We start from the raw sequence: 27,742 nt of genomic DNA on the forward strand, positions 1-27,742 counted from the left end.
GTAATAAAGAATTGACATGGCTTTTGCATTCTTCTTTAACTTTTTTTATTTAGAAGAGGCATATTCATTTCTTGCTTGGGCACCTATATCCCTTCAGCATTCCTTTTGGAAACAGCTAGTGGCCCATTGTTCACGATCATCTAGCATTCATAGTCAACTCCAGTTATGACGTTGTTTTAGTATGTTTTTCCACCAAGCATAGTTTTTCTCGTTGAACTTCGGGGTCTTATTGTCGAATCTCATAGCGTTCATCTCTTGATTATTCATGATCTTACTTTTCTAATTGTTACCCTTATAAGAAAAACCTACTCTGATCCCAATTGAATGTTCACCTAATACTCAAGATGGAAGGGTTGAATTGAGTATGCTAACATACAATGCATTTTAATACTTTTTCGGTATAGGGAACCAGCTGAACTAGTTATTGCAGTGGAAACACTTGAATGATGAAAACACAGAGTCTACATCCTCCACCACTTAGTCACTTATATTAATTTACTTTGAAGAACAAAAGAAACAAGCTCAAGAACAATTTGTCCTGCTCTGGAAAAATAGCTTCCCCCATACCTAACTCTGGATGTGTTAATTCGCACTTGAACTCACAAGCACTAACCTATTAGTGGTTCAATTACAAATTCAAAGATTTTTCTCTCAATAATGATTCCACACAGAGCTAAGTAAGAGATATTGAAATCCTAGTATGGTGTACACTCGAAATAGGGAAATTTTTGAGGTGCTCTTCAAAATAATACTCGATTTTCTGACGAAGAGCAACAACTAATAATATAATATCTATAAGCTTTTAGACGAATGATTTCATGACCTAGAATTAGGTCATATCTTACTTGGTTGCAAGATACTTCCCAATGATACACAAGCATAAGGAAAGTATCTAGCATATTGTCTAGTTTCCATAAAGGAAAAAAGATAACATCCAAGATATTATTATGAAATCTCTCATCTAAATATTGTGATTATATTCCCATTGAGTTGGACATATTTTTACCAAAATAATTTTAGGAAAGTATCTTCATTAATTTATGAAATCATTTAAAATGGTCAACTCTAAAGTAGGCAAGTTTACAGTTTTGGCAAACTGTTTTCTTTACATGGTAGTATTATGAATACTGACAATAATGGGTTCCCGTATTCATAACTCTAGGGGTGCTAACGAGCCAGGACGGCTCGCAAACTATTCGGATTCGAAACGGAGGGATTCGAGTTCAAGATCGGCTCAAGACCTTAACGAGCCAAGACCTTAACGGCCTGATAGAGTTCGGCTCGAAAGCTCACAAACACGTTCGATAAAATTTACAAACTATTTATATTTTTTTTTTTTAGGGGAACAAACTATTTATTTTTCAATACTACGTAATCCAATTTGGACCTCAAATAGTACTCCACTAGGCACTAAAGTCCCACATTGGTTAAGAAAACAAGCATCAATCTTATTTTCTTTATAAGTAGCTATTATTCCTTACCTCAACTTAGAGTTAGATTTTGTACCTCTGTGGTTGGAAAACAAACTTTATACTCTATTTCCTTCACAAAAGGAATGAAGTATATATTTTTAAATATTTGATTATTCCGTTTTTTCACCAAATACCCCCGACAAATCAAATAATTCACAATATACCCTCAATGTTTCAGAAATGTACCGTATATCCTTGAGTTTTCGGAAACGTGCACCAGATACCCTTTTGCCTAACTGCCGTTAACCCACAGTTAGCTTTATTTACAATTTTGCCAGCATTAACCCTAAACCCTAATCTAACCTAACCCTAACCCTAATCCAATCCTAACCCTTACTCAAATCCTACCCCTAAACCCTAACCCTAACTCTTTGGCAGCCCCCACCCCCTTCCCTCCACCCCACCCCAGCCGCCGACTTCCCAGCCCCGCCGAATTCCTAGCCCTGACTTCACAACCCTTCGAACACCAAACCCCAACCCTTCCCCCTCAAACGCCAAACCCCCACCCCTCCCCCTAGAACGCCAAACCCATTCCCCTCCCCTTCGAACGCTGGCGACCTTCGAAAAATCGAACTTATTTCATGGGCGACGAACCTTTGAACCCTCCGTTTTATTGTACGACGCCAGTGAGCAGGAGCGAAAGTGAGAGACGAATCAGCGGCAAATTTCCGACAGCGACGGAGACATCGGCGCGTATGAGAGAGAAAAAACGAAAAAAACTTAAAAAGTTCGTAAGAAATGAAGAAAGAGAACATGTGAGAGAGTGTCTGAAGTTGCGAGGGGGAGGGGGTGGGAGACTGCGACGGGAGGACGGGGAGGGGGTGGGAGTTGCGACGGAGGGAGGGGTTGGGGGCTGCGGCGGGGGAGGGGTGGAGGTTGCGGCAGAGGGAGGGTGGGTGGGGGGATGGTGGAGGGATGGTGGAGGGGGGGCTGGGTTGGGCTGGGTAGGGCTTAGGATTAAGGGTTAGGGTTTAGATTTTAGGGTTAGTAATTAGATTAGGGTTAGGGATTAGGTTTAGATTTTAGGGTTAGGAGTTAATTGTGGCAAAATGGTAAATAAAGTTAACGGGGAGTTAACGGCAGTTAAAAAAAGGGTATTTGGTGCACAAAAATGAAAAGTCAGGGGTATATGGTGAATTGTTGAAACATTGAGGGTATATTGTGAATTTTTTGATTTGTCGGGGGTATTTGGTGAAATAATCGTTGATTATTTGATAATTAAACTATTTAATAATTTATTATTTAAATGCACTTAGAGTCTTGTTGTTACAAGGTTGAAAGTTTTTTAAATAAAACATAAAGTCCCACATTGAAATTTTAGTGAAGTTAAGAGGGAAACCAAGTTATAAAAGAATATGTAAGGAGAGTTTTTCTCTTAAACAAAACATGGGGTCCCACATTGAAATTTTAGCAATGCTAAGATGGAAACTAAGTTATAAAAATATATGTAGGATGACTTAAACAAAACATGGAGTTTCACATTAAAAACTTAGCAATGCTAAGAGGGAAACCAATTTATAAAAGCATAGACATGATGTGTTTGTTTTCCTTCAACAAACCATGGAGTCCCACATTGAAAATTTAGCAATGCTAAGAGGGAAACCAAGTTATAAAAGCATATGTGGATGAGTGAACAAGCTCACCTACTTTCTTAGGCATACTTGGCGTATACGATTGGACCTACCGCCTAAGCGTAGCTTTAGTTGTTTACTTGGGCCTACGTGGTTGGGTCTAAGCCCAACTTTTTCAACTAAGTTACGAGCCGAGCCTTGAGTCGAGCTTAGACTTTGTCCTGTCGAGCTCGAGCCGAGCCCAAATATTGGAGGCTCTTCGAGCTTCGAGCTCGAGCCGAGCTTCACTTCCATTAGTTTCAAGCCGAGCGGAGCTTGAGCATGTTCGGTCTCAGTTCGCCCCGGCTCGTTAACACCCCTACATAACACTATTGATACCTTATTAAGAACAATCTAGTATTTTATCTACTTATCATGCCCACAATATTACATAGAGGCTGATAAGATTTACAGCCTTCATATCTTCATGCCCTTTAAGACTTAAGTTTCTCCCTTGAAGATATCCTGATCTTCATGGGTAGAGTTTCATTAAACTTTGTCTTGAAAAGGATATGTTTGCTATACGACAACAGACTAGCAGTTTGTAGAATAGCAGTTTAGATGCAACATATGCCTTTTTGGTGAGTGGATTAAAATAATCAAATGTCGCATCTCAAAGAAAACGGAGGTAGTATAATAGTTATTGGAACAATAAACATAGTTTTGGCTATTCATGTTAATTATTCCTCTTCCTTTTCTGCAATCCATGATATGTTCCATGTTTGCAATGTAGTTCTGGGCACACCACTTGTAATATTTGGAGCTTGTTGTGTGTGGTGGCAATGTAAAACTAAAAAACGAAGAAAGGAGGTAAAACTTCGAGCAAAATACTTCAAGGAACAACTAGAAGTACAAGGGTTTTCTAATGAAGATGTCGCTCATAACACTAAATTGTTCACGCTAAGTGAACTGAAGAGATCCACTGACAACTTTAACAACGATCTTGTACTTGGAAAAGGAGGTCAAGGTACTGTTTACAAAGGTATGCTTAAGCATGGACAAGTTGTAGCAGTAAAAAAATCAAGAGCCCTTGACGAAAGCCAATGGAGCCAGTTCATCAATGAGGTACTTCTTTTATCACAAATCAAACATAGACATGTGGTGAAGACTCTTGGATGTTGCGTGGAGGATGACAATCCTCTAGTAGTTTACGAGTTCGTTTGCAATGGAACTCTTTCTGAACATATCAAAAATTCCCTTGACGAGCTCCTATTCACATGGGAAATGCGTTTGAGAATCGCTTTTGAAGCTGCTATGGCAATTGCTTATTTGCATTCAGAATTTTCAACACCAATCTACCATAGGGACATTAAAACTAGCAACATACTTCTAGACGATAAGTTCAGAGCTAAACTATCGGATTTTGGAATTTCTAGAGAAGTCTCTATCGAGCAAACTCATTTGACAACTGATGTTCAAGGAACATTTGGTTATTTGGATCCTGAATATTTCTATTTAGGCCAATATTCGGAGAAGAGTGATGTTTATAGCTTTGGTGTAGTATTGGTTGAGCTTTTAACCGGACAAAAACCAATTCGTACACTAATAACAGTTGATGAAGAGACAGAAATTATTGAAGATGAAAAAGACAGAACTTTGGTAACGTATTTCATTTCATCAATGAATGATTCCACTTTGTTAAACATCGTTGATCCTATCATTTTAGAAGGTGGTAGAGAAGAGGAAATTATGGAATTTGCAAATCTTGCCAAACAATGCTTGCACCCTACTGGACTAGAAAGGCCAACGATGAAGGAAGTTACAACCGTACTACAGGGCCTAAGGTGTCAAAGTTCGTCTTGTGTGACTCTTACACCAAATGATCAGGTCGATGATTGGGAGACAGAAAGTTCTGTGATGACGGAAGCGGAATCAAGCAATGCTTATCTAAGATCAGTCACTTGTGATGTCGATAGTAATTTTTATAGAGCTGAAGTCGAGATGCGGTTGCTTCATACATCATGATGAAGAAGGCATTTCAGGGTGTGAGATGTTGGTTCTAAAAACATCATGTCATATCTAATTTTATGGGATTACGTCTTTGTATGGTATGATACAGCATGTATAATCATGGATTTGGCAATTTTGTTTTTGTTGGGATTTTAGGATTTATGGTAATCACACTCCATCATTAGTGAGCCAAAACATTAGAATGGAAGTGTAAAAACTTATTTCATATGTGGATAATGCCTTTGTTTGGTGAATCAAAGGTTTGTAGACTATATAAGAATGTAGCCAAAGTGTCCCTTGAGAGGAAAAAAAAAATAAACAATGCAGCCAAAGTGTGGCAATGTTTATATCGGATAAATTTCTTTCTTTACTTATGAGCTATGTAGACTTTTAGAGCATGTTTGTTTCGTGATTTTTAAGCTCCAAGAAGGAATCAATTACTGACTTCCTTTTTCTTGTTTGGTTCAACCCCTCATCAATTCATTACCCTTACTTGGTGGTAATGGACTCCCGTAATTTGTTATCCTTGCCTATCATTAACAAAATACATTAGTTAGTTGTAATGATTACTATTTCATTTCCATTACATGGCTTGAATCCAAACATCTAATAAAGCTAATCATTTTTGTTACCATTCCTCTCCTTTATTTGTTTCAATTCACTTTCTATTCCATACCTTTAACCAAACGACCCTTAAATTAGTAAGGTTCTACTAGTGTAAAGATTTATGTGACGGGTCAAAGTCGATCTTTTATCATACATTGCAAATGGTTCACCATTCCAACCGGTGGCCCTATCAGTAATAAACTACATCCTGTTATGTTACTAATAAAGACAATTAGGAACGGGCCTTGCACTACACTTGTTGCAAATAGTGCTCATATACACGTATAGTGGTCTAGTAGTATATAACTATATATTATGTTAATCGCACTCTAAGGATCCTTGAATCCAATGATATGTTTTCCTATCTTCCAAAAAGAAGCCCAAATATACCAACAAAATTTGTTAGAATCTACTACATTTTACGTCACCTTTTTTTTTTTTTTTTGAAAACCACATCTATAAAAATAAAAATAAAAAGCAACGAAACCGCGTTTCATTAAAAAAGAGATTGTCCCCCCTAAAAATAATTTGTTTGTAAGATGAAATTTGTCATTGAATTTCGGCTATCAAGTTTCATTTTCCGTTCCCTTTTCTTCTAGATTTTCCCATGATGAAGTCTGAAAATGGAAACACGGAAAAAGAAAATGGTAATAGGGGGGAATGTGTGGAAAAGGAAGATATTAGGAGTTGAGGTGGTAAACAGGTGATTCGAGTCGGGACATATTTGAGTTAAGTTTGTGTTCACGTTAAGTTATGTCGGGGTGGGTTCTTTCGGGTTTGGTCCATCTCGGATTTATGTAATTCCGATCCCGATCAGATGCATGTTTGATTGGTTTCGATTGATTTGGATCGGGTCAACTCAGGTATGATCGACCTTGAATGTACGAAATGTCTAAAAATGACACCAAGAATTACACACATGCACAAAAAGACACAATTGCACTTTTTTAAGCTTCATAAGGGTTGATAAGAGGCGGCAAGGGGGTAAGGCTCGGCCCATAATTTTTGAGTAACTTTAGGTCGTGTAGATTTGGTTCAGCTTATCTTCGTTTACGAATTGCATTTCAGGTTTAGTTGAATATGTGCATGGTTCACGTCTGTTCAGGTTATTTCAGGATCCGATTCTATATTTTTGGTTACTTTCCGATGAAAATCAAGTGCAGGTGTGTTTTGCAAGCTCTAATTGGAAGGCTAAATGGTACCGTACGGTACGTGTACGAGTCAATTTAAGAAATTGGCTTGAATTTGATGCCAAATTTCATCCCGCAATAAAAATTCATAAAAAGTGATTTTGTGTCAAGATTGATATGTGGTTTCCTACAAAAGCTGGCCATTAAAGTCCCGTTCTTTGGATTGAGATAATCTGAACTGAATTGAGAGAAACTAAAATGCTGGGAGTAACTGAACTGAGCGGAACGGAATTGTAAATAAGTCCAAAAGAACATCGCCTAAATGTGATTTAATTTTTCTACATTTTTTAGTCAAAAGGTAACCGGGTTAAAGAAAGATAGAGGAAAACAGCTGAAGCAACGGCTGAGAGAAGGCTACACCACCACTCCAGCAGCTATACAAATATACAATAGCACTCCCATCGCCACACACCATAGACATTGGACACCACCTTTAGTCAGCCAAAAAGTCGTTATCTCCATCATTCGATAAGCTACATTACTTTGCCAAAACTTTTTGATTTTTAAAGGATGAGAATCATGAGAGTTTATCCCTTTTATGGCAAATATTGCGGCAGCTATAGATGTGTACGGTATTATAAAGTCCGAAACTGAGCAATGAATGTAGTGCACCATTGTATGCCCAACTATTCATTGATTCTATGTAAGTTGTCCAACTTGTGTCCTCTATAAATCCCTCAATTCATTGTTCAATTTTGTCCATTTAAAGCTCAAAATGTTCATCTCTTTGCAAGGAACAAGTAGAGGAAAATTTTGAGCAATTTGGAGCACTGAGTAGGGAGATTTCAGCCTTCAAAGTAGGATCCTCAAATCTGAAAATTTAACCTGAAGAAGTGAAATTGAGTGAACTTTGTGAGTTACACTTCTTTAGGAAAGATCCGGAACTTATGCATGACGTGCTCGAGAGGTTTAAGTAGGGGTGAAAGTTATTCGGATAAAATCCAAAATCCAATCCAATCCAAATTAGTAATTCGGATCGGATTCGAACTGTGTTCGGATTGGATTCGGATTGAGAATTTTTGAAAAATTGGATTTTTGGATCGGATTGGATTGAGGGTAATTGGATCCAAAAATCCAATATAATCGAATAGTAATATGCCTTGTATTATGTATCTGGATTGGGCCTAAGTGCTTAATTGAATTTTATTATAAAAAACCCTACTCCATAGTCCAATACACATAGAACTTCAATCCTTCCCCTAAAGCACTAACTGCACTTAATTCCTCATTTCCTAAATCTACTAGGCTGCTGTTGTGCTTAATTTATTTCATCGAAAAATTAAAGTTTTTAAAAAATCGGATTTTCGGATCGGATCCAATCTGAGTATGAAATTTCGGATTGGATTGGATCGGATTCAAACCCTAATTGGTTTGGATTCGGATTGAAAAATTGAAATCCAAATTTTATTCGGATCGGATTGGATTAGGCCCTAATCCAAACCGCACACCGAACTTTCACCCCTAGGTTTAAGTATGAACCATTTAATTTTCAGTCCAGCGGGCCTAGAGAGCCAAAGCCCAATCCTTTTTGCAGGCTAATATATGTTGTCCATACCTGCCTTTTTGAATAGGACATGCGAGTTCACAGGTTAATGTGCTTGAAAACTTTTTTTAGTTTCCCCCTAATTGATGGCAAATTTAAGTAAGGTTTTGTTTGGCAATTAATGATTAGCGGTTAGTTGTTAGCTGTTAGCTGATTGTATAAGCTAATTTGACTATCTGATTCTATAAGCTAATTTGACTAGCTGATTATATTAGTTGTTTGTATAAAGGTGTTTGTTAAATAGCTCATAGCTAATTGATATATAATTGTGTAAAATGACCAATAAAGACATGTGCATAATGTGTTGTTGTACTTTTTATTGTTTATCCACACATTCTTAAGCCTCTAATGTTAAAAGGCTCGTCCCCCCCCCCCACCCCCCCACCCCAACTTTTTCAAAAAGAGCTTTTTGGGCCCAATCAACTAAATGAAACTTGTCTTTACCAGAAACTCAAATTAGAGTATTGACTAGTTAAATCCTCTAATATAAGTATAAATCTGTAGTTTTGCCCCAAACTTCTCTTTACCAAACAAGGCCTAAATTGACATTAAAACACTAACGTTAACATATCACTTTTACAAATATTCATCTTACACATATTGTTGTCATTACTCATTAGGGGTGTGCAAAGTCCTGGGTCGGGCCTGAATTTAGATTGTATTGAACTGAAAATTTAGATTCGATCCTCGATCCGTGAAAAATCCCAATTCTGAATTTCCGGTCTTGTCCAAATCGGAATCCCGAATTTTTTTTAGTTTCTATGAAAAAAGTCTGTCTTTTTACTTGCTTAATTCCCCTCCCCCAAATTTTCAATGACACGTTAAGCCACTTTTTTGAACTCCTTACCTCCCCTCTCCTTTCTCTAAGAGGTCCAAAAAAATATGAGACGATTAAAATCGAAATTCAAGTCTAAGATGATTTTTATGTCCCTAATTTTATTTTTTTTCACACGCTCGTAATTGTCATGCATCAAAATAAGCCACTCCTATAGCATAGTAACGCAAACAATTTAAAAACATTAGGCTCATATATTTAACTTTCTCTAGAAGAAAAATATTATATATATTTTTAAAAATTTAACAGGTTACCCGAGTGAAAGCCCCGATTACAATTTCGACTTGTCGTATCCAACCCATCAATGAGGCCAGGCTCTCCCCATCAAGATCTAGTTTTAGAACATTGTTCAAGTCCGTTTTAATAACAAGTCGAGCAGGTTGAGCCTAGCTGGGAAAAATCCCTACCAAAGTTTGGTTGATGTTGATATTATCTTAGGAGTAATTAGTTTTAATTACCCTTATTTTTCGTTTCATATACTTCCTCCGTTTCATAATACTCGCGGGAAGTTTTACATTACTTGCTATATTTCTATTTTGGGTAATAAACTCTTTTTATCTCTCTCCACTCACATGGATCCCTTTTCTTTTTTACTCTCTATCTCTTTCTTCTCCAAAAATTGTTTAAGAATCCGTGAATTAAGAAGTATAGCGAATAATATGAAACGGATGAAGTACTTACTTTTCTTCTCGTGTAAATCTTCCTCAGATTCTTTTATAGCATATACCTTGACCAACTTTAAATAAGTTTGTTATTGAAATTATCACCACCAAACCTAAAACTTGGACCACCTTTCCCCAAAAATAAATTTCAACAAACTCAATTGCGTAAGAAAACATCTACCATTATATTGTTCCCAATTCTCTCGCCTACGGTCTACCCACGCACACGGATAGTCCAACTTACACACAGCTGTTCTTCCCTTTCCCCCATTTTTTTATATCCAAACAATCCCTCCCACGCCTACCCACATCCACTCTCTTATCTTCATATTCAAACTTTCAACTTCCCCCCTTTGACTAATCACTCACCTCATTCTCTGACCTTTGACTTTTTGACCACCACCCCCCTCATGGTCATATAAAACTCTACCTTCTCTCTCCTCAACAATTCATAAATCTAAAATCATACAATTTCCCAGCCTTGAGTCTTTTAGAGGTTTCCTTGTTTCATAACATAATAATGGCGAAAAATGAGAATGAGCTGTGTGTAAGCATACCAAGCTACTTTCAATGTCCGATCTCAATGGAAGTGATGAAATCTCCTGTTTCTCTCACCACTGGAGTTACCTACGATCGTTCAAGCATCCAAGCATGGCTCGATGGCGGTAACACAACTTGTCCTGCTACTATGCAATCTCTCTCCTCACCTTCATTCGTCCCTAACCTTACGCTTCACCGTCTCATCCACCTCTGGTCTATTTCTCATTCTCTCTCTCCTCCTTCTCCTCGCCTTCATCTTCCCTCTCTCAACCTCCAAAACCCTCACGATCTTCCGATATCTCTCAGAAAAATCCACGATCGAGCTAGCAAATCCAAGGAAAATCGAACAGTTTTGGCGAAATCTGACGAATTCTTGAGTTCGATCGTTGAATTGATGGTGAAATCTGATGAAATTGAGATTCTCGAGTTGATTTCGTTGATTTTGAATCTATGCGGAGCAGAGAAAATCGTTAAATTGATAAGGAGTTTCAATTGCTTGCCTAAATTCGTCGTTGTTCTGCGAAACGGAAGCGTCGAATCGAAGATTGCAGTCGCGAAGATCTTGCGTAAGATCGCGATTGATAAAGAAACAACGAAACGATCGTTGATCGAAACGCCGAATTTGATAGTTGATCTTTTCAATTTAGTCAAGTTTGGTTCAGATTCATCGATTGAAGCTGGATTATCGGCGTTGATCGCAATTTCAACCTCGAAATCAGCTAAAACGGAGATGGTGAGACTAGGGATGGTGCGAAGAGTGGCTGAGATCCTCTGCGACGCGGAGAGAGAAAATAAGATGATGGTGATTGAACGATCTATGGAGATGTTAGAGGTGATGGCCACGTGTACGGAGGGGAGGACAGCAATATGTGAGGAGGAGAAATGTGTGGCTGAGATCGTAAGAAAATTGATGAAAGTATCGGCGAAAGCAACGGAGCACGGTGTTACGGTTTTGTGGAGTGTAGGGTATCTTTTCCGGGATGAGAAGGTGAAGGAAATATTGGGGAAGAATAATGGGTTGGGGAAGTGTTTGTTGTTGCTTCAAAGTAATTGTTCACCTATTGTGAAGCAAATGTGTGGTGATTTGGTGAAGGTTTTGAGGGTGAATTATAAGTCTTGTTTGGGTGTTTATGATACTAAGACTACCCATATTATGCCTTATTAAATGCTAAAAAAAAAAAAGAATTGTAGTACAATTAGTGAATTTACTCATTTAATTAGTGTAGGATTTGGTGATAGGTTGTAGGATAGTGTTAGATACTTGGAATTGGAGTTGCATGAAATTGTGTCAACAGAGATTCATAGATTTTGTTGTTTGGGAGAAGTTGTAAATTTGATACACATTTGATCAAAAGAATGTACACAGTATACATGAATATTGAATATACCTAAATTAAAGGAAATAGTTATAATTTTTGTCCTTTTTTTTAGTGTAAATAAGCGACTAAACTTAGTAATTTTATTGTGTTGTGAGATTGGTGTAACGTATGAAGGTGATTTCAAATGTTTAATTTAGGGTTTTGCTATTTTTTTGGGTCTCCTTTCGGGAACCTGCGGTAAGATGAATAATCTCTGGGCTGCCCTCGCACAGGGCTACTCACCCAGAGGCCCAACAAGTCCTATTCCTCTACAGGTATCATAAGAAAGCTACTAAACGAGTCAAAAAACATGTCAAAACTCAATAGAAGAAAACAAACATATAAGCTTAACTCAATCAAGACCCTACAGATTAGAAGTCTGGTGTCTTGACTATGATGAAGTGAAGCTAATAATCCAACAAGAATGGATAAATAACGTTGAATGATCTAGTGCCTTCAAACTGCAGAGAAAGCTGCAAAATACTCTAAGGAAGATAAGGACTTGGTGTCTTGAATATAAAAAGAAAAACAACATCAACTGGGACATCATCAACAACAAACTCAACAAAGCTCAAAAGAGAATTAAGTCTACAGATCAAGCAGATGATAATAATAGCCTAAAGGAATACATAAAGGCAGACATAAAAGACAAAGCTGCTTACTGGAAACAAAGAGTAAAATCAAGATGGGACACTATAGGAGACCAAACTACAAGCTTCTTTTACAAAAGTGTAAAAACAAGAAGCTGTAGAAACGAGATTAGAGCAATGAAAACTCTACAAGGAAACTAGTGCACCAACAAGAGTGAAATAAAGGACCTATTATTTGCTAATTTTAAAGAACTATTCAAAAGCAACCTCCCAGAAGTCAATGTCACCTCACCTCATGATCCAATACTGGAACCCATGCCTACACTCACGGAAGAGCATATCCAATTCTTATCTCGACCCTTCTCAGACAATGAAATTCAAGAAGCCACTTTCAGCCCACATCCTCTCAAATCTCCAGGACCAGATGGTATGCCACCAATCTTTTATCAAAAAAACTGGGAGGAATTCAAACAAGATGTGTGTGAATAGTGTAAGATCGTTCCTTTCAGGAGGTCACATCCTCAGGGAGCAAAACCATACGTTCATCACTCTTGTCCCAAACAATGATCGTACAGAAACAAAAAATCAACGAATTCAGACCAATAAGCCTCTGCAACACATCCTATAAAATCATCTCCAAAATCCTGGTTAACAAACTAAAATCTATACTAGGGGATCTGGTAGATGACTTCCAGAATGCCTTTGTCCCTGAGAGACAAATGATGGATAACTACTTTATCTCCCATGAGATTATAAGTTGGGTGAGAAATAGGAAGACAGGAAAAAACTATGCAAGCATCCTCAAAATAGACTTAAGCAAAGCCTATGATAGAATTAGATGGGACTATGTCCATGCTATCCTAAGAAAAATGAACTTCCCAGAGATATGGATCAACTGGATAATGTAATGTATCACAACGGTCTCATATGCAGTTTTAGTCAACGAAGAAGCTTCTGAAAGGTTCTATCCAAAATCAGGCCTACGACAGGGTGATCCCCTATCCTCCTATGTGTTTATCTTATGCATGGAAGTACTCTCTAGAAACCTTTCCAAACTTCAAAATAATAAACTGCAAGGCCTGAAAATTGCTAGGTCAGCTCCAGACTTCTCTCATTTTTTCTTCGCAGATGACTCCCTAATCTTCTTTGAAGCAAAACTAGAAAACTGTTGGGCAATCAAAAAACAATTACAAGAATTTTGCCAAGAATAAGGAGAAATGATCAACTTTGACAAGTCACATGTAATCTTCAGCCCAAATACTCCCTCAACCTTTGTCAGAATGATGAGAAACCCCTTAGGAGTGGTCAATAAATTGCATTTACGGACCTATCTGGGTGGTCCTATGGAAGTTGATGGGAGAACATCCTCTCTCTTCAGTAACATAATCTCAAAGACTACAAACAAAATTCTATCATGGAAATTTGTTAATTGGTCACAAGCAGGAAAACTTTTTCTCCTGAATACCATTCTGACTAACCTAGCGTCCCACATTCTCTCAATTTACCTCCTCCCTAAGACAATCACAAAAAACCAATCTATTGGAGATCCAAAGAAGTCCTCGAGAAGCATAAGCTAGATGGTGGCTTAGAACTTTTAAATATCAACCACATAAACCAAGCCCTACTGTTCAACTAAGCGTGGAGACTCCACAAAAACAAGGCCTCTCTCATTCATACACTCTATGTGGCAAAATACAAAAATGATCCTATTAGCCTCTTTATAGAAGATTCTAAACCTAGGAACTGTTCCTTCACTTTTAGAAGTCTTCTCAAAGCTTCAGAAACTTTCAAACAAGGTTTAAGGAAAAGATTGGGAAATGGTAGGAACATTAACCTCTATACAGAAGCCTGGAACGACAACAACCCAACAATTCCTACCATAATAGCCGCAAACATCAATAAGGTTGCAGACTTGATAAATGAGAGCGGTAACTAGAGAACGAACCTAATTTGGAACTCCTTCTCAATTATGGACGCTCGGAAAATCTTGGCAACTCATATTCCGAAAGAAGGAACTGAAGACAACATAGATTGGAAGTTTACTACTTCAGGCAACCCACTCTCGACACAACAAATCCACCGAGTCGTCGCAACCCTTCCTCGTTCGTTCATTCGTTCAGATCTCCGGCCATCAACACTGATGAGAGCGGCGTTGGCGAGAAATGGATTTTCACTTCGAATCCGGTTCGTTCATCAAAATCCGATAGGTTCGTTCATCGAAATCCAGTAGGTTCGTTCATCGTTAGCGAGGATGAATGACCAAGCAAAACCGGTGGTTGATGCGAACGGAGACACTGATGCTAAGATCTTTTTTTTTTCTTTTTTTTTTTGTTTCTGTATTCTTTTTTTTTTTCTGATTTCGTTTTTTCCATTTTTTAGATATGTTTGTAGATTTTTGTTTTAGGATTTTTTTGATTTTCAGTTTCTTTTTTTTAATATATTTTTTGTTTTTTATACATTGTGTTGCTTTAGTTGTGTTCATCTTGTGATGTCTATTTGATATATGTTGTATTGCTTTAGTTATGTTTATCTTGAAGTCATTGTTACATTTTTTTATGAATGATTGAGTGATGCTTGCATTAATTTTACATAATAAATTTGTGTTTGAAATTGGTATTGCAAATATTTGAGAAAGTTTTATTTATCATTACTTTGAATTTGATGACAAAATGAAAAAAAAAAAAATCTTTTACCTGTATTAGGACCTATTGCTGCGATTTTTGCGAGGAACCGCATCAATATGCCTATTTTTATTATTAACTACAGCCTAATGCTGCGGTTTTCCTTAGAAACCGCAGCAATATGCTTTATAAATCTGATATACATTAAATATATTGCCGCGGTTTTACCCAGAATATGCAGCAATATGTTCAAATATTGTTGCGGTTTAAAACTGCAACAATATATTAATTACCTATTGTTGCCCCCTTAATTGTTGCACGGTCAAAACTGCCGCAATAGGCCATTTAATGACCGCAACAATAAGCATTTATTCTACTAGTGGGATACCCCCATCAAAGATTGGATTCGGAACTTCCTGAATTTATTTAGGAAAAAAAAGAGGAGAAATTTGTCGAGCTACGCAGAAACTTCTTTGCAACGCTTTGGAGTAACTGGCTACATAGGAATGAGCTAGTGTTCAAAGGAGGAGCCACGAATCCTATGAGCATCATGGAAATATACAAGGAAAGCAAGGAGAAACACGTTAAAGTAACAAGAAAATGGGAAATAAACAAAAGGCAAGTTCGCATAACAAATAAACAAGCAGAAGAGTGGAGCACAGGACAGCCAAACCAACAAATTATACAGGTCATATGCACAGATGGATCATGGAAGGAAAAGCCGAAGAAGAATGAGTGGCAAGCTGCAATTACATGGACATTGCAAGACGACAACAAAATAACAAACCATATAGTCAAATAATATTCGTCATCTCTCGACTACAAGCAGAAGCTAAAGCAGTTCTACAAGCAACAAAGGACTTCCGGTGGACATGCGCAAATATCCAAATCAAAACGGACTACTAGGAAATAATAAACTCACTCAAGGATCAATCTTCGTGTAACAAGGACATAACGTCAATCATTAAAGAACTAAAAGAGATTGCTAATACGTTCCAGCTGTTCAAATGTACCAAAGCTACAAGAGAAGAAGTTAGAACAACCCATGTGCTAGCTAATGGGAGAAGAAAGAACTAATTATTTTGTTTTATCCGCTATCAAAAAAAAAAAAAAGCTTAACTCAGTCAGGGATAATCAAAAGGTATACTTAAAATGGGAAGACCGCGTAAAGGTTGACTTATTTAAAATATTTTTTTCCTTTAAATAAAGCATTTTCGTTTAGATTTGAAAAAATATGGTGCTTAAGAAAGGACTTGGATACGCTTATTAAGAAAACGTGGTGTACTCAGTTTGATGGGTCTTTTATGTTCACATTAGTTAATAAATGTAAGCTTCTTAAAATTAAAGCCAAAGAGTTGAATAGAACTCGATTTGGTAATATAGCTCGGCAAATCAATGATGTTGATGCTAAGCTTGAAATTATTCAAAAGAGGATAGAGATTGATAGGGATAATATTAATCTTCAAATCTTCAAGATCGATTTTTAGAAAAAAAGGCGTAATATTTAATTTTCAAGAAAAATTTTGGCATCAAAGGCTAAATCTATTAATTTTGCCAAAGGGGATGCTAACTCTAAATATTTCCATGCTTGTGATACAATTAAGAAAAATAGGAGTAGTATTAACTCGTTTACTACTAAGGATTGGTATATTCTTTCAAATCCTAATTATATTTCTAATGCTATTTCTATGGAGTTTAAGGAAAGATTCATTTCAGATACTTGTTGCTCATTTAATTCAAATATTGATTTTTCCCTAAATACTAATATAATTTCGGAAGAAGATAATGATTTTTTATGCCAAGTTGTGTTCGGGGATGAAATCAAAGCTGTGCTCTTTGATTTAGCATGCACCAGATAAATCTCCGGGCCCTGATGGTAATCCGCCTTTCTTTTTTCAAAAATATTGGGGTCTTGTCGGTAATTTGGTTATTAAAGTCGTTCAAACTTTTTTCCATTCAGGTCATCTTTTAGTTGAGATTAATCACATTTTTATCACTTTGATTCCAAAAATTGATAATCCCTCAACAGCTAGCCATTTCCGACCTATTAGTCTTTGTTCTACACTATATGAAATTATTGCTAAGTTGTTAGCTAATCGTCTCAAACTTGTCACTAGTGGAAAAAAGCCATCTGATGCGGTCAAAATCAGGCTTACTGGTGAGGTTTTGGGCCGCATCGATTGGGATCGCAGCATTTCCCAAATATTAACTGATTCGGTCCTGAATCGGATCAGTTAATCATTTATCGCCGCGGTTATAAGTTAAAACCGCGGTGGTAAGCAAGTCAACCACGGCGGTAAGCAAGTCAACCGCGGCGGTTTTGACCCAAAACTGCAGCGGTTGACTACCCAAAATCCAATTTTTTTTTAACATTTTTCTTTCTAAATTACAGCAAAAAGTACATTTTGATAATTTGAAATCCTCTCTTACACAATTGCAGCCAATCACACAAATGATTTATATAACAAACAAATTGATAGAATTTTATTTTATACAATTGCAGCGAATCACATAAACAGAGCAAACAAAATTAACAGAATTTAAACAATAGAAAAGAAGCAAAAAACGAGAGCAGGGCCATTGAAGAGACAATTAAATCAATAGATCCAAACTTATACAACTTTACAGCAGACGAAATAAAAAATGGAAAAAAAACAAGAATGCAAAGAAAAAACGAAACCCTAATTAAAAATAAGAAACTCTAAATAAAAAAACGAAAACAGTCGAAAGTTAAACTCTAAAATTACAAACAAAAATAATAAAGTGGAACAAAAATGAAAATTAAAAACAAAAAAAATAAACCCAACCCTAGATCTGGAACAAAAATGAAAATTAAAAACAAGAATGCTCTCTCTTCGGATTGTTCGATCCTTCAGGCTGAGGCTTGGGGGCTCCAGAAAGGGTTGAGGGCTACTATTTTTCTTGGGATTGGCTCTCTTGAGGTGGAAGGTTTTAATTTAGTGGTTATTAATGAGATCCGGCAATGTTGGAAGGTTTCTTGGGCTATTCGTTCTCTGGTGATGGACTCTCTTGTGGATTTGCGGTCTTTCAATGCAGTCTCCATCAATCATTGTTTTCGGAAGCGAATCAAGCGGCGGATTATATGCCTCACCAAGATCATTCTTTTTTGTCCTTGGTTTATTGGTTTTCTTCTAATGATGATGTTTTTTCTTCCATCATCCGAAAGGATGATGTAGGTTGGTCCTATGTTAGGAGTCATGCCTAGTTTGTTTCTGTCTTCAAAAACAATATTACAAATACTTTTTGAAAAGCCAACACGATTGCCTTAAAACCTAGATTTATCTGAAGAAAGGGAAAAAAACTGCGATAAATTAGCTAACCAAGTTCTTTCTTGGCTTACAGTTGCCAAAGCTGGTCTGATTGAGAAAATCTACAAAGTAAAGCTTCTTTTAATCAAATAGATTTTGTATTAACCCATACAATGAATGTGTTGTTACAATGTGGTTATATGTCTCAATATAAATTAAGCATTATATTGTTAGAATCATGATGTGTCTATTTTATATAGAATTTTACCCCCGTTCCCCATGAATTATTGGTATTAATTGCGCTCTTCGGAGCCCTTTTTAGTACTAATGTGTGCCTTGTAGTGTGGTTGTGTTTTCAGATTGACTTTTGTAGGAATAACCATATTTTGGTGCATTTCCTAATCTTTGATATCGCTACATGAGACAAGAAGTCGGGACGTGCAAAAATCTCACATTGAGCCCAAAAACCTGGTAATCGCCCGACCGGGCAACATCTGCCCCGGCTGGTCGGGCGATTCTTACTTAGTCAGAAATCGGATGCTGAAACTCCAAGTGAAATTGCTCCCGCGCCCGACTGGGCGAATGTACTTAGCCAAATTTCAGAAAATTAAAGCAGCCAAAAGAGCATTACTTGCGGGCCCGACCGGGCGAAATCCGCCCGGGTCGGTCGGGCGAGGCGAACGAAGACCTGCTGAAAGGCGCCCGGTCAGGCGCGACGAAGAATTATAATACCTGACGACCGCCCGACCGGTCGGGCGAGACGATCTTTGAGCGTTTTAAGCGCGTGTTGCGCCACTTTTACGAGACATATAAATACTATTTTCATAGAATTAAAAAGTAGGCCTTTTTACTAGAGAATACATTTTATAACTTTTTAGAGAGCTTTTGAGTTTACTCCATTGTTGAACATTGATTACTACGCTTTGATTCCTTCAAGTAAAGACTAAGTTTTCTTAATCTCTTCTTTCCTTCATTATTATATGTCTTTTAATTTGTTCATTATTTGTTTTGTTATTTCAATTATGTGTGAGTAGTCTATTAATCTAGGGTTAAGTTAAACCCTAGCAATGATTTAATACGTGAATTCCTCCATTAATCCCATGTTTATGTGATCAATTGTTCTTGTTTGATTGGATTGTTCTTATGTTCGTTATCATACTAGGGATAGAGGATTTTGATTTGACTCCATATATCTTGTTTTCAATGGGAATTGAATCTAGATGGTTTTGTTGATTCAATCAATGGTATGAATATCTCTATGGGAATAAGTAGATAGGATTGCAAGGAATTTAATTGTAATGCTATGCTTAATGTCTCTTTCTTGCATGATTCCACGGGAGTAGGTTTGATTGCTTGGTTAGAGTAGCCATTGGTACTCGGGAGAGGTCTTTGGTAGTTATAGGGTGCATTACTCCTCTTGAATCGTTGATTATGTTTATTTGGGATGGAAATTATTCATGTATTGGTCATGCTAGTGGTGATGCTTAATTCTAGATGTTTTAATTAATTGATATACCTTGTGTGTTTCTAGTAATTGTCATAGTTTAGCATTAGTCTTAGTTCAACATCCTTTCCATCATCGTTTGTCACTTGTTTAGTTAGATTGAGTCAAGATACCTAGTGTTTGATACTGTTTGTCCCTGTGGATTCGACCCTGACTTGCCCTGCTACATAGTTAGGAGGTTAGTTAGGAATTTACTTTTGATAGGTGCGCGACACGCCTACCAAATCATTTTCCGAATAATGGAGGTTTTAGTTACATTAGGAACCCTCGACTTCACATTTGGTTCGAGGAACTCGTTTATGCCCAAATACGTTTGGTTGGATGTTGGAGGAACATGATTTTAAGTCTAGTTATAGACTAAACAAGGTTTTATAACATTCAACCGCATGTAAAGTTCGCATGGAGGTAGGGGTAATAATGAGCCCAATTGGCCCGTAAACTATCCAAGTTCAACTCAAAGTTTTCATGAGATGAGTATACCTAATACTACCTCCGTTTCATATTAATAGTTACACTTTCACTTTTGACACTATTCACAAATTTCTCTTTGACTATCATTTGTGAGTTATGGTTAAGAGAAAATATAGTCATGTGGGGTCTTGTTTGATTCGTCTTGATATGTAGTTTTAGAATATCGACTTTTTATATTTTTTACAAATACAAAGTTAGAGATATAAAGGCTCAAAGTAGTACATCTCGAGAAACTCGTGAAGACGTTCAAAGTAAAAATATAAGTTTGTCCTTCCTCTGTTTCATTTTACTCGCTACACTTCTCAATTCAAGGATTCCTAGGCAGTTTTTGGAGAAGAGAGAGGTAGAGAGTAAAAAGAAAAGGGACCCATGTGGGAGGAGAAACATGGAGAGAGTTTATTGCCCAAAAAAAAAGTGTAACAAGTAATGTGAAACTTCCCATAATGGAAAGTATAGCGAGTATTTTGAAACGGAGGAAGTATATGAATTTTTTATGCTTTAAAAACTAAAGACGTCAATTTTAAGTGTCACGAGTACTTGAGCCGAGCAACCTCATGTTGGGTTTATGGTAGTATATGAAGCTCATGGAGGTGTATGGGTGTGGAGATGAGGTTACGTAGAAGGAAAACGTCATTTGGGACATAGGGCTAACTTTGAATGGACATATCTTTCAATCTATAAATGATTTTGAGGTGATTCAAAGTGGAGGGGATAGCTTGTTCCGAGAGCTTTCCAATGATAGGTCATATGTCCAATTCCGGTGAGAAACGAGAAAGTTATGACGGTTTTACGAAGAACTGATGATACTGACGAGTTTCTTCAGTGTTTCTGTCCGCCCGCGGGCGAGGACCCTGCGCCCGCACGTCGTCGAGCTGCGGGGATGCGAATTTTCCGGTTTTTTTGTTTAATGAGGGTTTTAATAGGTGCCCTAATTAAGATTATTGTATTCTTCATCTTTAAAACACATATTTGAGAGAGAAAAAGCTGTAGAGAGAGTTCTTGAGTGCTTTTGTAATCTTTCTTGAATATTCATCGATTCCTAGTGCAGATTCGTGGTTTTTCTCCCAGTTCTTGGGTTTCCACGTAAAAGTTCTGGTGTGTTCTTTCCTGCTTTATTATTTGATATTCTATTATTGTTTGATATTATTCTTAGATTGATAGTCAATAGAACTTACAAGTGGTATCAAGAGCTAGGTTTGATTATTGTCTAGATCTAGAATAATTAACAATGGAGGATTCAAAGATTAGAATTGAGAAGTTTGATGGGACAGATTTTGGATATTGGAAGATGCAAATAGAGGACATCTTATATCAGAAAAATCTGTATCAACCTTTGTCTGAAAAGCCTCTGAGATTGAGAGGCTAAGTGGAAAGTACTGGATAGCAGGCACTAGCGGTGGTGCGTTTGACATTGGCTCGGACTGTGGCTTCAATGTCAAGGATATCAAAACAACGGCGGATAATCAAAGCCTGTCAGATATGTATGAGAAGCCCTCGCAATGAATAAGGTATATCTGATGCGCGTTTGTTTGATTTAGAGATGAATAATGGTAGTTCTGCTGCTGAACATATTAATGAATTTAATTCATTAATAAGTCAGTTATCTTCGGTTAATATTGTCTTTGAGGATGAAGTGAAAGCCCTAATTTTGTTGTCCTCTTTACCTACTGCTTGGGAAACTGTTGTAACTGCTGTTAGTAATTCCTCTGGTAAAGAGAAATTGGTTTATGATGTTGTCCGTGATCTGATTTTGAGTGAGAGCATTCGAAGGAAGGAGAGTGGAGAATCATCTGGAGCATACAGTGCAGAAGGTAGAGGGAGGGGAAAAGGGAGGAACTTTCAGGGAAAATCGGAGTCAAAGGGGACCGGAGTAAGTCAAAAGGCAGGGCTAGTGTTACTTGTGGGGTGTGGTAATGAAGGACATTTAAAGAGAGATTGTCCTAGGAAAGAGAATGGGAAAGGGAAGAAGAAGGTTCAAGAAAGTGATGATGAAGAAGAAGCATCAACTAACTTGATTTCTGAGTACGATTCCGATGCTTTGATGGTAAGCATGGATGATCAGGAAGAGTTGGTTGGGTGCTCGGGATCATGGGTCTTGGATTCGGGTTCTTCTCATCATTCCTCACCATGCAAGGAGTTGTTTCGGAATTTCAAATCCGGAAAACTTGAAAAGGTCTATCTTGCGGATGGCAAGGCAGTGCAAGTCATGGGGAAAGGTGATGTGAGTGTGAAACTCACTCATGGTGGCTCGTTGGAGTTGAAGAATGTCAAGTTTATCCCAAGGTTGAAAAAAGCTTGATATCGGTAGCCCAACTTGCTACATCGGGTTACAAGGTTGTGTTTGATGGTGGTTCTTGGAAGATTGTCAAGGGAGCAATGATCATAGCTCGTGGGCAAGGATGGAACACTTTACACCATGGGGAGCACAGTGAAGGGGCCGGGAATTGGGATGAGAACTTCATGTAAAGTGTCGTTTGGTCGGAAAACTATCGATAGTGGGCCAAGGGATGAGAACCGTGGTGAAGCGGTATCCCGGTGGCAAATTGACCGGTAAGCGCACAAGGTGAAGGACGGCACACAAGCATGTTGTGCCGGAAATCCTAAGTGGAACAAAGGGTGTATTGTTCGAGTGGGAGCAATGTGAGTTTGCTTTTGGACAATAGAGAAGCTTCTTTGGCTTAGGTGGTAATTGGTTTTATTGAAGTTTGATGAGACTTCAATGTGCTTCTTTGGTTGGAGAGGAAGTGATTATCTTCCTTAGTTGTAGAGGAAGGGATCTTCATTTGGTTGTGCTTGTCTCTAAGGTGATCCGACCTCCGGGGTAGGAGGGTGTGTAGGTTCATGGAGTGAGGTGCAATGATTTAGAGTTTAGTTATTAAGAATCAAAGTCGGTGTAGACTTTGATATCTTTTGTATTGGAGTTGGTGCAAACTTCAATGTTATTTTCTTGGTATAGAGGAGATGTGTTGTCATGGGATGCTTTAGGTATGTCATGGTTTGGACACGACTCGAGATTGCTTTTGCAGTGGGAGTTGTGTGTAGGATGATGAATGAGAGGATGATGAAGGTATGAAGTTTTCTTCACTTACACCTATCTCCAAGTGGGAGTTGTTGGGTATATGGTAGTATATGAAGCTCATGGAGGTGTATGGGTGTGAAGATGAGGTTGCGTAGAAGGAAAACGTCATTTGGGACATAAGGCTAACTTTGAATGGACATATCTTTCAATCTATAAATGATTTTGAGGTGATTCAAAGTGGAGGTGATAGCTTGTTCCGAGAGCTTTCCAATGATAGGTCATATGTCCAATTCCGGTGAGAAACGAGAAAGTTATGACGGTTTTACGAAGAACTGACGAAACTGACGAGTTTCTTCAGTGTTTCTGTCCGCCCGCGGGCGAGGACCCTGCGACCGCACGTCGTCGAGCTGCGGGGATGCGAATTTTCCGGTTTTTTTGTTTAATAAGGGTATAAATAGGTGCCCTAATTACGATTATTGTATTCTTCATCTTTAAAACACATATTTGAGAGAGAAAAAGTTGTAGAGAGAGTTCTTGAGTGCTTTTGTAATCTTTCTTGAATATTCATCGATTCCTAGTGCAGATTCGTGGTTTTTTTCCCAGTTCTTGGGTTTCCACGTAAAAGTTCTGGTGTGTTCTTTCCTACTTTATTATTTGATATTCTATAATTGTTTGATATTATTCTTAGAACTTACACCTCAAGCTTGCATTGGATTTGGCTCGTTCACACGGTTACACCCCAACATGGAGACAAACAAGGTGGGATCCTTTAAAGCTTTTTCAACTGTGGAGTGCTCAAACTCTGAGGATGAGAGTTGAACATCAAGGCTGAGCTTCCGAATGGGTTTGAAGCACTGTCATGTAAGAATCAACATTAGTGGTAAATTTTTTTTGTTTTGTCTTGGATTCAGATATTTATTAGATATAGAAATGTCATGGATTAGCTTTGGTCTTTACCGTAAGGTTGTCGGTTATGTTGATCTATAAAATTAATTGGAGAATCAATTGAAGACAATCGTCTTTTTGGACTGTTGTATCTGATAAAGGGAGTGTTATTCTAGCAAATGGTGTTGAAGTCTATTGAACAAGGGCTATTAGGCCTAATTAAGTGTTCTTTTTTAGAGTGATTTAATGTTGTTCTCTATCTCATCTTTTTCCATGTTGATTCTATGCTGATTCATTATTATGTACTTCTTTTGTCCTATAATATAGTGCTTGTTTCATTTTTAGTGAGTCAAACTCTAAATTTTTTTACCAAAACTAACATTACATCGTGTCTTGCATGTAGCCACGCGTGCACGCATGTCAGCCAACCAACTCATTTTCAAATGTCATATCTCACTTGTTTCTCATTGAAATCGAGCTTTTGACCGGGCTTTGGAAAGATATCGAGCCAAGTTTTCATTTCTAACTTGAATTTTACAAAGATATTGAGTATGTTATGAGATATGGCATTTTAAAGTTCACCCTTGTGAACAAACATTTATGAACAAATGGAGTTACTCTTGTGAGCAAATGAAGTTACTTGTATGAATATGTGGTTGCTCTTAACAATAAAATGGTGTCACTCCTATAAATAAATGTGGTTACTTTTATAACAAAAGTGAATACTAAACAGTTTACTCTTTATGAACGAATGAAGTTACTCGTATTAATAAATGAGGTTACTTTTGTGAACAATTAGAGTTACTCGTATGATTAAATGAGGTTACTCATGTGAGCGAATGATGTTACTCATATGAATACATGAGGTCACATTTGTGAATAATTGGGGTTACTCATATGATTAAATAGGATTTTCCAGTAATTAAGTGAGGTTACTAATATGAATAAATGAGGTTACTCATAAGATTAAACTAGATTATTTGTACAATTAAAATAGGTTACTCATAGGATTAAACAAGGTTAGTCCTAAAACTAAATGAAGCTACTGTAAAAAATAATAAATGGGGCACATAATATTTTAAGGTTACACGTAACAGTAGAAGGGGTTAGTCTTATAAGCAAAATAGGGTAACCTATGTGAACAAAATAGGGTTACTCTTATGATTAAATGATTTTACTAGTATAAATAAATGAGGTTACTCTTTATAACGAATGAGGTTACTCGTATTAATAAATGGGGGTTTACTTGTATGAACAATTAGGTTACTGATATGAATAAAATGGGGTTACTTATTTGAAAAAAATGAGGTTACTTATATGATTAAATGGGGTTACTATTATGAATAAATAGGGTTACTCCTAATGAACGAATCGGATTACTCGTATTAATAAATAAAGGTCACTTGTGTGAACAATTATGGTTACTCGTATGATTAAATGAGGTTACTCGTATAAATAAATGTGGTTACCAGTATGATTAAACGAGGTTACTCATAAGATTCTTAAGATTAGAGGAAAAATTAAATTTTCATTAAGAATAACCTTTGCTTGATCTAGCTTTTAGAGTTATTCTTAATGACAAAATACAAGGTTAACATACACCACACTATTTTGTTAACCAACACCACAACATACAACCATCGTCAACCCAACCAACTCCCTTGTTTTCAACAGCCACCCTCTCCTTACCAAACACCACCACCACCACTCCAACCCCTACTTAGTTCAAACGAATGCGATTTACTAATACTCTACTCCACTCCACACCCTCCCACACCACCCTTTATTCCCTCCCTTCGGCCGTCTCCTTAGCACCACTCTGCCACCCCATGCCTAGAGAACTCCCGTTTTCCACCGTTCTTACTCTCTTTCTCACTGCTCGTCATCGACCACCTTTAACAGATTTCCAGCACCTCCTTCACTCCTCTACAATCTTCGGCCCCTACATCGTTATTGCTCGCCATCGTCTTTAACGAAATCGACCCCTCAATTGTCACTCGCTTGCAACTGCGTTTGTTGGCTGCGTTCTTCAGATCTCCCGTGTTAGGCATCTTGATGAATGGTGATAGCATACAAAATTGAGTTTCTAGGCATTCTAGCTGGATCAGTTTTTACTTTTACTCTTTGATACTTTTATCTTCTGCCTGGGCCTTATATATAGGCTGGCCACATCTATATTATAGGTATGGCTAGCCACATATAAGAATTTGTTTTATCATTAATATATACAAAAAAAATAGTCATGTGAGATCTTGTTTGGAACACCCCAACAATTCTTTCTTTTCCAAAATACCTTTTTCAAATATAAAACTTAGAGAATAATCAAAGCATTATTGCCCGTATGATAACGTATCGGCTTATTTTGAATTTTTCAGCGGAAAACATAATAAATAAACTTAGTCAACTCCAAAAGTCAAACCAACAAAGTCACTGTCAACGACAATAGTCAACTACGAAAATTAAAAGTCAAGGTATGATAAAACAATCAACACAAGCTCTTCAATCTCGAACCCATGATGCATCATCTTCAAAACTATAGATTGACGATACACTGTTGATCCCTGGAGACAGATCACCAAAATGGGTCATCACATGATAATTAAGGCATAGTCATAATCAACACACACACACATACAAAGCACATAATCAGCAAATTAAAGCTGGGTACTACATGGAAAATAAATAAACAATCCTAACTTGATACTAATAAATAATAAACCAAAGTAAATATTACCCTTGCAGAAAATAAATTTTACAGAACTAAACTTTACAACCAATAATTTAATTACTTTAGATGGAATAATCAATGGCATGAGCTGTCTAACTAAAACCAATCTTCCCTCTGGAAGAAGAAATACGGGCGCGACTTCGTATTTCCATAACCTACGATATTGAGGAACCTTTAAAATAAAAAATAGGACACAGTGATCAATCGGGTTCCTGATAAAAGGTTTTTATTGTGTCGTTAAGATACCAAAAATCACTTTTCAAACAATATTTATAAATCCTAACAAGCAATTACTAAGAAAATAGTAAGGGCAAGTCAAGGGTCGATCCACAGGGAAAATGGGATTAATTAAAGTTGATTAAGTCTAAATTACCTAATTGAAGGGTATTTGGGGGTTTGAAAAGATTTGGTAACAACTATGACTAGCTAAAAACTAGAACTAGCAAATAACACGAGTTAAATTATCAAATAGACAGACACTGGAGTTAAGGTTACTAGTATTAATAAGAATCGACAATTAATATTAATGCGATTGTGATGTACGGAGATGATTATGCAAGGTTTAGTTTTCCTCTAAAATACTCGAGTCCTCTCTTGAATGGTCCTCAAGAATAATTACTTAATCAATCAACTAAATCCTCTCTCGAATGGTCTTTAGTCAATTGATTAAGAGATTCGATAAAGTCGAAAACCCCTGATAAAGGACCCCCTTAATTTCTACCCAATATCTTGGCCTAGAAATTAAGTTGATTCTTGGGGATGATAAAATAGTTCAAAATTCGATTCAAAAATATTTGAATTCAAATTCCAAAGTATAAATATGATCAATATCTATCCTAAGGTTTCTAAACACCAAAATCAATGCATAAACTTCTTTAAAACATCACAA

General features: G+C 37.1%; 2 protein-coding genes across 4 annotated transcripts in view; both read left to right on the forward strand.

Annotated features, from left to right (window-relative positions):
• Positions 1–5,402, forward strand: part of LOC104895469 (putative wall-associated receptor kinase-like 11) — a 32,044-nt gene extending 26,642 nt beyond the window's left edge. For all 3 annotated transcript variants that reach the window (XM_057393347.1, XM_010681989.4, XM_048643857.2), the window contains one exon: positions 3,816–5,402. In XM_057393347.1, coding sequence (XP_057249330.1) covers positions 3,816–5,047 — 1,232 coding nt within the window. In that variant the 3' untranslated portion in view covers positions 5,048–5,402. The remainder of the gene's footprint in view (positions 1–3,815) is intronic.
• Positions 5,403–10,160: 4,758 nt separating this feature from the next.
• LOC104895459 (U-box domain-containing protein 27) lies at positions 10,161–11,811 on the forward strand. The gene has a single exon (XM_010681977.4). It carries the CDS (start codon positions 10,389–10,391, stop codon positions 11,571–11,573), a length of 1,185 nt encoding a protein of 394 aa, XP_010680279.2. The 5' UTR covers positions 10,161–10,388; the 3' UTR covers positions 11,574–11,811.
• The last annotated feature ends 15,931 nt before the right edge of the window (positions 11,812–27,742 follow it).

Source organism: Beta vulgaris, chromosome 1 (genome assembly GCF_026745355.1).
Source record: "Beta vulgaris subsp. vulgaris cultivar EL10 chromosome 1, EL10.2, whole genome shotgun sequence".
Lineage (NCBI taxonomy): Eukaryota > Viridiplantae > Streptophyta > Magnoliopsida > Caryophyllales > Amaranthaceae > Beta > Beta vulgaris.